The 11104-nt window shown below is 62.2% G+C and overlaps 1 protein-coding gene across 1 annotated transcript; it reads right to left on the bottom strand.

Annotated features, from left to right (window-relative positions):
• Nucleotides 1-652: 652 nt before the first annotated feature.
• On the bottom strand, nucleotides 653-5818 carry MEX3A (mex-3 RNA binding family member A). The gene is made up of 2 exons (XM_047092768.1): nucleotides 5365-5818; nucleotides 653-1761 (listed from the first exon to the last, which is right to left on the bottom strand). The coding sequence occupies exons 1-2, from the start codon at nucleotides 5816-5818 to the stop codon at nucleotides 653-655; spliced, it is 1563 nt and encodes a 520-aa protein (XP_046948724.1).
• Between the last annotated feature and the right edge of the window lie 5286 nt (nucleotides 5819-11104).

Raw genomic sequence — 11104 nt, 5'->3', positions numbered from 1 at the left:
ACCCAGCTCTGTCGGGGAGATGAGCTCTGAGCCCTTTATAGATTGACATGCTTCCCCCCACCCCCCGCCCGGAATATCTGTGCAGACTTCTGAAAGGGCCCCAACCCCCTTGTACCATTGGAAACCCAGGAACAGATTCCCAAACAGGATATGGCAGTGGAGGGTCTAAAGGGTCATGTTGGGAGGTCAAAGGTCAGGGCCAGAGAGGGCTTGAGGATTGGAAAGAGCACCTCTAGATACAGATGGAACCTGTCCCCCTCCCTTTCCCATCCCCTCCGCAGAGGGAGGGGCAGCGTGATGCAGATGGGGGAGGTGGACAGAGGGGGTCAGGGTGCCTTAACGGTCACCTCCGGCAAAACAAAAGTTTCTCTTAGCTGCTTCCAGATTGAAGGGTGTGTTGAGGTATCAGAGTTGTAACTCTAGTAAAATCTCCTGCCTGGCCCCCTCCCCACCATTCCAGGACTGGGGTGACCAGAGGCTCTGAAAGTGGCCTACCCCTCCTCAGCCACCATCGCCTCCCCTCCCCCTCCCCACGGAGCGAGTATCTCTAAGCACCTTGCCCCTCAGACCACTGATTTCCAAAAGGCCCCGGTGGAAAACAGATCCAGGGCGGGCCCCTGGGGAGGGACGCAGGAGGCCTGGGGCAGGGGGCTTAGGAGAATATTCGGATGGCTTGCGTGGCCGTGATGTGGCAGACGGGACACTCCGGGTCCGTCCTCTCGCAGATGCGTACTGCACACTCCATGCAGAACAGGTTGTGTCCGCAGGGCACGAGGGCGGCAGTCACCTCGCTCTCGAAGCACACCATGCAGTCCCGCCCGCCGCCGGGGCTCCGCAGGCCGCCCCCCAGTTTGGAGAAGCCCTGCAGCGGCTCTCCCGGCGGGCGTCTGGGCAGTCCGGCCAGCTCGGGCCCCGCGGAGGAGGCGGCGGGCGAGCGGTGCGCCCCCGGCGGCGCGGAGCGGGCCTTGGCGGACGACGACGACGACGAGGAGGCGGAGGAGAAGAGCACCGAGGTGGGCGTGGCGTTCTCCTGGCCCGCCCAGAGCGGGGGGCTGGTCTCGGCCACGCCGTAGTACACGTCCTGCTTGCCCACGCCGTAGCCCGGGAACAGGTAGCCGCCGTAGCCGAAGTCCCCGCCCTGCTCGCCCAGGCGCGGGGCCTCGAAGCCGGAGTCAACCGCGCACTCGCCGATGCAGCCCAGGCTGTTCTGGCGGAAGGTGGAGAGCGGCTTGCAGCCGGGCGGGTGCACCCGCCAGGCCTCGGAGTAGCGGCTGTCCAGGCCGGCGTCGGGGCTCCCCGCCAGGAAGTCGTTCTCGTTGTTGTACTCGAGGATCTTGCCCGTGCGCACCGCGATGTGCGTCTCGATCTCCTCGCGCGCGCGCTCCACGTTCCCCGGGGCGCCCGTGATCTCGAACACCGGGTCGCGGTCGCGGCTCGGCGTGATGATGTACGTGTTGGTCTGCTGCTGGATGCGCTTGATGGTTGCCCCCTTGGGGCCCACCACCAGCCCCACCACGCGGTAGGGCACCCGCACGCGAATGGTCACCTGGCCCGGCAGGGCCGGCGCCACGCCGAAGGCGGCGCCCGACTTGTTGCGGGAGGCGCGGATCATGGAGAAGTGCTCGGCCGCCGAGATGATTTCCCGTCGGGCTGTGGCCACGTCCTCCCGCCGCCCGGTCACCATGAACACGGGCTCTTCGCCGCGCACCGGGGTCTTGATGTACGTGTTGGTCTTGGCCCTCAGAGCCTTAATCTTGCAGCCTGGGATGGGGGGTGGGGGGGGGGGAGGGGAGAGAGAAGGAAACTCACAGGGCAAGAAGGTCTGTGCTGGGGCCAGTCGCTCCTGATCTTTACTCAGACCCAGGCCCCCAGGTGCGAATGCCCCCTGCCTTCCACCGTCCCCCGTCTCGGGTCTCCCCAACGCCTCTATCCACCACAGATTTCAAAAGGTACCGACTTTCGCTCGGATTCCAGCCAGGGCGCCCTCCAAATTCAATCACTTCTTGAAACCGGGAGATAATCACGGGACCCTCCCGGACAAGCTGCTAACCTCAAATCTGCTAACTCCGCCCAACCACGTACTGTTCCCTCAATGTCTCCACTGATTCCTGACTGCTCACAAACTTCCAGGTCACTTAATCACACCGCCGCCCCCCCCCCCCCCAAGGCTGACACTGACCTTGTGGGGCCCCGAAGTGCTCAGTAACCCCACAATCTCCTGACTTGACCTCCATTCATTAAACGTGTCCTCCAGTCTACTGAGGGACCACTGACACCCATTTGCTCTGTGATCTATGATCACCCGCCCCGCCCCCCCGACCTGTGCCTTCCACCCATTAGTGCGTCTCAGAGGGTCCCAAATTCATAGCACGTCTGCAGCAACCAGTGGAGTGTGGGAGACTGGGAAGGGTCTGAGAATCAGTTTCAAGAGGGAAAGAAGTATGAAGATAAAAATAATGACGTGTGAGGGACAGCACCCGAGCCCATGCACACTCCAGCCACACTGTCCCCTGGGGGCAGGAGCGCTGAGACGGGCTGGGCGCTGAGGAGGTGACAGACGAGGTATTCTGCACCCACACTGACGCTCTGAAGTAGAGGGGGTTAAAGCTGGGAGATTGGGGGGAGAGGCAGGAAGAGAAAGAGGAGAGCCGAGACAAAGAGAGACAAAGACAGCGAAGGGGAAGAGAAGGGTCCAGGAGGCTGGCGTGGACACAGCATCTCTGAAGGCCGCAGCCCCCTGATGGCCGACAGGCCAAGCCTCTCTCCTCTTTCCCAAGTTCTGTCTCTCTGCCCCCTGGCTTCACACGCAGCCAGGCTCACGTGCTTCCTCGAAGCACACATGCCACACGCGTGTGAGTTTGCACACACATGGACCTAAGAGCTGTGATGCACCGTGTGCCTTTATCCAAACACGACTCGTGGTGCAAACGCAGTGCACACTCACACTCACACACGGACCGCTTGTGTCTGAACCTCTCGCACACCCTGCTCTCCCATCTCCATCACCCGCAGCCCTCAAACAGCACATTCCTCTGCACGCCCACAACTTTTGCCCCCCGCGCACATGGAGACACGTTCCCACCGCTCTGCAGGTACATACTGTGCTCTTTCTTCTAGCCCCCACCACGTGCCCTATTCCCCCCGAAACCCATGCCAGTGGTCCTAGCTCTCCCACTGGGCCCCAGCCCTCCAGCCACGGGTCTGAGGGCAGCTGGGGCGGGGGGGGGGGGCTTTCTCTCCTTCCTTCTCTCCAGGTGGCTTCTTCTCCAGCCCCACCAGATTGGGCAGGGGGGAGGATGGGGTGCGTTGAGGGCAGTGCTCCTCACCTTCAAGAGACCTCGGGAAGGAGAACTGGCTCCTCCCTTCTTGTCTTCAGGCCTCTTGGCAGTTGAGAAGTCCTACCTGTTGTCAAGCCCACATCCTTGCTGCTCTAATATCAGTAAATGCTGGTCCTCCTTTCTGTGAGGCCTGGAGGTGTGAGGAGCAGTGACTCCCTCTCCTACAACTTCCACTCACATGGCGTCTGCTGGGCACCCGGGGGCTCTAAGTTCTAGGTCCATTAGCTGAAGCAATGGGGTATCTTTGGGGGTGGGGGTGGGGGTGGGGCAGACAGGCCAGGGCAGGAGAGTAAGAAGAAAAGCTGGGGGCCCGGAGGTGCAGAGCTGGTGGACGGGATCCTGGGCTTTGGAACCCCGAAGAAGCACCTCTGGAAGGGAAGACCACGGGGCTTCACCTTTCTAGAGGTCAAAAAGAGGAGTCCTGGCGCTGCGGCCCAGGGAGGGGGGGCTAGACAAGAGGGAGGACCTCCACGTGCTTCAGGGGTGAGGGGGGCTTCTCTTCCCCGAATAGGAGAGATCCCCCTACTTTTCTGAGAGACAGGTCCATCCGTCTGCTGCAGAGGCAGATGACTCCACGAAATCCCGGGCCCTCCCAAGACCACCCCCGCATCCAGGGAGAGCTATCAGTGTCCCCACCCAATGCCAGGGCTCGGGGTCCCTAGTTTCTGGCAACAAGAGGAAATCCAACTTTTTGAACCAGGAATCCGAGATGGAGCGCCCCGGGGGGGGGGTGGGGTGGTGAGGGCTGTGCAGGGGAGTGGCATCTTCCCTCCTCCATTCTGGATCGCCCTGCAAAATGCCCCCAACCCCCAAGCAGTTCGGGTGGACGAGGTGGGGTGTACGGTAGGCAGCCCCCCCCCCCAGGCTGGTCTCCCCTCCTCCCCTGCCCGCAGCCGGCCTCCTCCCTCACTCCCAGCCGGAAAGCAGCTCCTCTATTGTTCCCCACTGTGGGACAGCTCCTCCCCTGCTCCTCCCCCACCCCTACCTCCCAGCCCAGCCCCCTTGCAATTTCCAAATCCCGCCCCCCCCACTCCCCTTTGGGAAACCGGGAGAGGGAAGGGTCCCCAAGATCCCGTCTGCTCAGTCTGGACCCTCACCAACACTCCCACCCCCACCCGCCCAGGGATGCTGGAGCTGAGGAGGGTGTGGTATCAGACACACCACACTGGATTAATTCTACACCCCCCACCCCAACAACACACCCAGGCGCACGCCCTCCAACCGAACCTCCGCCCGAAGGTTTCTCACCACCCCCCCTGCAGGCCCCCTCCTGCCCTGTCCTACTCTCACACTACCAGAGACCCCTCTCCAGGCCTCTGGCCCCTGGCCGTGGCCAGCCCAGAACAAAAGCCTGAGAGGGATGAGGACAGGTCCACGCCAGGACGTGGCACTTCGTTGGAGGCACCCCTTCCAAAACCCCACAGATCGTTCAACTCTGGTGTGTGGGTGACCACAGGACTCCCTCCTCCCAGCAGCCCCCCTCCCCACTTCTCCCCTGGGCTGGGACCCTCCCATGAGCCACACCCCCTTCCATTCCTGCACTCAGCCCAACAAAGAGACAGATACTCAGTCTGGCTTCCCGGGCCAGGTCTCCCCCAAAGTCTGTAACTCCAGCTGTAGGGGGTCCCAGGGGTGCCCCCTCCCCAGCCCACGAGCAGATCCCGGAGCAGGGGCTTCTGAGCAACTCTTTGCGCATTCCTCCAGTTTTTCCGGCTAGGAGTGGACATCCCCTCCGGACAGCCTCCCAGGATTGGGAGACCGATCCCCCTCCCTTTTCCCTCTCTCTGTGAGAGGCTATTTCTTTGTCTAAAGGCAGAGCCCTGGGGAAGGAAGGATCCGAAGAACAGTCCCGACTGGGGGTGGCAGGGAACTTTGTGGCACTTGGAAATCGGGGTAGGGGGCGGGTCCCCCTTTGTGGGGAAGGGACAGAGCCAGAGGCGGGCAAGGAGAGAGGAAATGAACTTTCCGTGCTGGGATGGGGTGCCCCCCACTCCAGTCCGTCTCCGCGGTCCCGGCGCCCGCTTACCTTGCCTGCCCACGATCTCGGCCACGTGCTCGGAGGTGGGCACGGGGACACACTCGGTGGTGTTGCTGCTGCCCTTCAGGCGCAGCTCGGCCTCTTTGTAGAGAGCGCAGAGCTTGGCGTCGCTGGCCCCTTTGGGGGCGGTGGGGGGCTGGGGCGTCTGCGCCGCGGGGGCCGCCGGCGGGGCGGCCGGGGGCGCCGCGGGCGGCGGCGGCGGGGCCGGCTGCGGGGGGGCGGCCGGCTGCGCGGGGGCGCCGCCCCCCCCACCTCCCCCGTCCTCGCCCGCCGTGGGGGCGGGGGGCTCCCCCAAACCCAGGAGGCAGAGTTGATCGAGAGCCAGCTGAAGGGCGCGCTCGTCTTCCAGCAGCCCTCGGTCCTTAGCGCTTCCCCCGAAACATCCTAGTTCTCCAAAGCCCCCATTTCTTTCCATTATTCCAGATACCACTAGACTAGGCATGGCGAAACAAAAGCTGGGGGAGAGAGGGAGAGAGGTGGTGGAAGGGAAAAGAGGAGAGAGGAGGGGAGGGGAGAGGAGGGGGGCGTGTGGGGAGGGGGGAACAAAGAACTGGGGAGGGGGGAAGAAAGCGAGATAGAAAGATAGACCCTCCCCCTAAGCCCCCCTCCCCAAACACCCTGTAACCCGACTCCCCTCGCCCCAGCCCCCGGGGTGGGGGTGGGGGGAAAGAGAAGCAAAACCGAGGAAGCCGCTCTCGTCTCCGCTCCGGGGGTGACGGGGGGCGGGGGGCTGCGGGATCTCTGCCCCCACCCCTCCCGCCTCGGACCCGGGCGGCTCTAGACCCCGCCGTCCAGACGCCCCCCTCAGGCTCCCGCACCGAGCCCCGGTCCGGGAGCGGCGCCCAGTGGCCCCCAGTCGAGCCCAGCCCCTTCCAGCGCTCAAACTCTTTTGTTTTAAATGAACTGGATGGAGCAGCATGGAACTGCGGGGGGGGCGCGGGGGCGCCCGGGGCATGCCGGGAGTTGTAGTTTCCCGCCCTCGGGGGCGCGGGCTCGGGCTCCTCGCCCCGCGGAGGATGGGGACGTGCCTCCGGTCTCCAGCCCGGCTCCGGGGCGCAGCGGGGTGGGGGGTGGGGGTGGTGGAAGTCGAGGTCCCTGGTTTCCCCGAGGGAGGGGCGCGCGCGGGGGACGGAACCGGAGCGGGTCGGAAAAGGCTGACGGAGCGCCCCCTCCCCAGACGGGCTCGCCACCCGCCCCCGCCTCGTCCGGGCCGGCCGGGGGGGGGTGTCCCCCTTTCTTATGGTAATGAGGGGGCGAGGGGGCGGGAGCGGCCCGGCCGGGTCGCCGCGGCCCCCTCCCTGGCCGCGCCCCCTCCCCGCGCGCTGCCTCGGCGCCCCTCCCTCCCGCGGAGTCGTCCCGGCTGCGGGCCGCGGGGACAGCCTCTCCGCAGAGCAGACAAAGCCCGCAGCGCGATGCGGGCGCCGCCGGGCCGTGCGCGCCGAGGAGGCCGGGATGGGCCGGAGGGCGGGACCCCCTGGCCAAAGCCGGGGTCCGCTCACCGCCCCCCCCACCGCCCCGCCGAGCGGCCAGCCACCACCCCCCACCCCCCGTGCCCTCCCGTTCCCCCCCCCCCCCCCCCAGGCTCGGAGATCTGAGCGGCGGCGACTGGGAGGTGAGTTAGTTCTGGTCCTTCCGAGCGGCGGCGGGGCGCGGGGCGGGAGAGGGGGGGCGGAGGGCAGCGAGCGGGGAGGCAGGCGAAGGCTTGGACGCGAGATGTGACTTAACAGTTTCGGGGGACAGCCCCGGGCTTCGGGCGCGACCCAAGGAGGGAGGAGAGACGGGGTGCGCTCGGGACCCGAACTTCCTTCGGGCCCGGGCCCCGCAGACGCCTTGGGGGTGATCTGTTCTCGGGCCTCCACCGTCATTGCACTTGCCCCCACCCCCACCCCCGAGCCCGTTAAGTCGGCTGCTTGCACTCTGGACGTTCGGTGGAAGTAAAAATAAGTTTTTAAGGCGTGAATTGGACAGCTGGGTACTTCTAGAGGGAGTTGGGGCAAGTCGGGGTGTACTGCGACCTTTTCCCTCCCTACGCCGCCTCTCCAGCATTTCTTTTGTCTCCCTTCTTATGCCTGGGCCCTTCCCAAGGGGAGAGAGGGTGCACTGCAGCCCGAGGGCTTGAGGTTGGACTTTCAGAAGAACTTCCCAAAATCGTTTCGTGAGAATGGGTGGAGGTGAGCTACAGTGGGAAGGTGTCCTTTTCTGCAGGGCCTTGGAAACCCAAACTCTGAACTGGGTTGTGAGGTAAAGTCCTGCCTGGAGGCGGGGAACAGAGAGATGAGGTGACCTCACAGAGCTGCCACTGTGAGGCCTTGAGGGCCGGGCGGTGAAGCCCAGTTGCCTCAGCCGGTTCTTGGAAAGAGGAGATTTGAACAGCAGGAGGCTGGGGGCAAGGCTCTTGTTCAGCAGAAGATCAAAGGGAGGGGAACCATGGCCAGGCACCCCTGGAGGGCCCCAGAGTTGGTGCCCCCTGCGCTGGGGATTTGACCGAACATTAAGGGCAAGCTCTAGGGCTTGAGAGGCAGAGGGAGTGGAGAGGTAGGCTCTTGTCCCCTCTCCTTCTGCCCCAGGAACGTGGATTGGGCCACCTGTGCTCCTGGGGGCCCGTGGGGCCCTCTCGTGGGGGGAGGCTCCTGCTCTGTGGACCAGGTGACTGTTTTTCACATTAATAGAAATAGCACACACTCGTATAGGACTTATTGTGTGCCAGGCATTTTTGTCACCAGCTGCTCCGAGCCTTCCTGTCCCCACCGAAATGAGATTCCCCCTTGACACCCACCCCTGAATTTGTTCTGCTTCCCCACTAAGCTAATTAAAGCAGGAGGTTAATGACCAAAGAAGCCCCGGGGATTTGGCCCGGGTGGAAAACAAAGGACAGAAACAAGTGTGTGTGTGTGCGCGGGGAGGGGGCAGCCGCCGAACAGGAAGGGTAGAGTAAGGAGTGGGGCAGGGGAGGCGGAGGCCCCTGCTGGACCCACCTCACTGAGCCGACAAAGACAAGTCAGCTCCCCCCTCCCCCCGCCGCCCTGGGTGTGTTAATGCGCCACGTGTCGCCCTCAGGGTCCCACTGAGACTCCAGACAGATAACCGAGGCAGGAGAGGCCAACGTGACCGTGTGCCCCTGGAGGGCAGGGTGCGTGCGTGAGTGGCACTTGGGTCACGCGCAGGACCGTGTGCCTGCAGATGGTCTGGGGTATGTCCACCCACAGTGGGGACCACCAGACTGCCCAGGTGACAGAGTTTTCATGGGGCGGGGTTTTGCTGAGTCCTTCTCTTGCTCCCAGAGGCTGATGGCCTCCTTTGTTCAGGGGACTCCCCTCTTCCACTGACACTTGTATTGGACAAGCTAGGTTTCTGTCCAGGGCCCTTCTCTTCCTCTTTCCGCCTGCCTGCCAGCTCCAGAATTCAGGCCGAAGGCCTTAACTTAAACAGTTTTGCTTGGAAATAGACGACTGTGCCGACCCCACCCCACCCCTCACTGTCTGCCTGTGACCAGAAAGGTGTGTGCATGGCGTATCTCTCCACTCCACTCCAAGGCCTTAAAGGACAGCGCTGTCTTTCCTCTTTGTCATTGTCCCCCTCCCTGGCCCCCCAGTGCCCAGCACGCAGCCCTGCCCAGAGCAGAAGCTCAGTAAGAGGGTGTCCAGTTAACTGCATATTCGAAGTTTCATGGTGTGAGAGGAAGGAGCAATAGTCGGGTGCTGCCGAGCCTTGGTTTCCTCGTCTCTGAAATGGAAAAACAAGCCCCCAGCACAGTGCCTGACTCAAGATAAGTGTTCGGTCCATGTTAGCGCTCTGGCCCTGTTGTTCTCTCCTCGCAGTGGACTTTGGCTAGATCGCGCTCTTCGTTAATTAATTTTCATTCATTCCTTCTTTCACCTAACTACTTCCTTTTGAGCTCTTAGGATGTGCCAGGCCCTGGAGGAGATCCTGACCCACTGTGAGTCACTCAAAGCCAGTTCTAGATCTGGCCTCGTAGAAAAAAAGATTATCCCAAACAACCAGCAGATAATTCCAAAAATAATTCCTGTCGAGTGCTGGGATGCAAGCGAATTCTGTCTCCGTGGCCGGCGCGGGCAGGCTTCTAGCCGCGGGCCTGAGGAACAAAGAACCCCGTGGAGCTGTTGAGTTGGCTGTGTGTGCAGTGCGTGGCTCAGTCCAGGTGTATCTGTGTGCGTCTCCCTGTGTGCACACAGGCCTGGCTACAAAACACAGCAGGACAGCAGAGTGGCCCTGGGTTTGTGTGGCGGCTCAGGAGAGCAGTGGGGTAGGGTGATGCAGACCGTGCTTGTCTGTGTGTGGAGCTCTGTCCCTTCTCTTCTCTTCTCTCTCTTTTTTTTTTTTTTTTTTGTAAGTGTATTTATTTATTTTGAGAGAGAGATAGAGAGTGCCGGTGGGGCTGGGGTGGCAGAGAGAGAGGGAGAGAGAGAGAGAATCCCAAGCAGGCTCTGCACTGTCAGTGTGGAGCCCGCTGTGGAGCTCGAACTCATGAACCATGAGATCGTGACCTGAGCTGAAATCAAGAGTCAGACACTTAACTAACCGAGCCACCCAGGCACCTCCCTTCTCTTTTCTGGGCAAACGTGGGCACCCTTTGTCACCACCTGTCCAAGTACCAAGTGATGGGGCACATACCTAGCTCTTGCGCACCCCCCCCCATGCCCTACTCCCAGAGCCCCAGGGAGGCTGCCCCACCAAGTTGGCTGGTCCTTATGGAGGTCCTCTTAGCCACCTCCCCCGTCCTCTCCATCTGTCCTCATCAGAGGAGCCTCCTCTCCTATGTGTTACGGGGTCTCCATTTTCTTTTCCTAACACCCCTCCTCCTGGGAACCTATCTAAACACCGTGTTTCCTGCTGACAGTGCAGCCAGTTTTCCCTCTGTTGCTGGAACAATGAATTAATTTCCCTCAGTGAGAATGTATTAAGTAAAATTCTGTAGGACACACAAAAGAAATACCAGATTTGATCTCTGCTCTCAGCAAGACACAGAAACTAGCCTATGTGACTCAGAGAACATGGTCAAACAGGATTGCATGTGAGGGCAGAACGGTCTTTGGGCCTTGGAGGGCTACGGGGACGGAGAAGAGAGGAGGCCACTACAGGTCCGTCCGCTGTCATGGACCCGTCTCCAAGGGCTCCGACGCCCAGCTTGAGGTTTGGCCTGGACAGAGGCCCCTGCCCTTCCCCAGCGCCCACTCCAGCAGCCCCCACCAGGTCCCCTGCACTCTCTGATTTCCCTAGGGAGAGCAACTCAGAGGGGCCGGGGTGGAGCCAGGGTCCCCCAGGACAGCTGGCTGACAGGGCCCCTCTGGGACTCAGGGCTGGACCCCGGCGTCCGGGAGGCGGGTGACACCGGAGCTGTGACAGTTGGTCCCCAGATTCCTCACCCAGTGGCGCCAGCTCTGGTTTCGGGCTGGGGAGAGGGAGGGGGAGGGGCGCCTGGTGCCAGGCTGGGCTGATTGCTCTCTTGGGGCCGGGTGGCGGGGGGGGGGGGGGTGACAGCAAGCATGCCCTTGGTAGGTTATCGAGGAAGGACTTTTCCAGTGCCCTCTCCATGCCGGGAACTGTGCTAGATACTAACAGGGGACACTGGAGCATTAGACACAGCTTGGCACGGATGAATGAATGGACATAAAAGGCATACTCATCCTGTAGAATGTCACAGGTGGAATGGAAGTGGAATGAATGAATGAATCAATCAATCAATCAGTATTCGAATAGATTCATCAAA

Source organism: Lynx rufus, unplaced genomic scaffold, assembly GCF_022079265.1.
Source record: "Lynx rufus isolate CCGP_SWC_20201006 ecotype Redwood Valley unplaced genomic scaffold, mLynRuf1.p SCAF_31, whole genome shotgun sequence".
In the NCBI taxonomy this organism is placed as follows: domain Eukaryota; kingdom Metazoa; phylum Chordata; class Mammalia; order Carnivora; family Felidae; genus Lynx; species Lynx rufus.
The sequence above is the reverse complement of the archived record's forward strand: the minus strand, read 5'-3'. Positions and strand labels throughout refer to the sequence as shown.

Coding starts and splice junctions, on each gene's coding strand:
- MEX3A (XM_047092768.1), bottom strand. CDS start 5,818: ATGCCTAGTCTAGTGGTATCTGGAATAATGGAAAGAAATGGGGGCTTT. Junction 1,762..5,364: donor CGAGATCGTGGGCAGGCAAG/GTAAGCGGGCGC, acceptor CCCCCATCCCAG/GCTGCAAGATTAAGGCTCTG.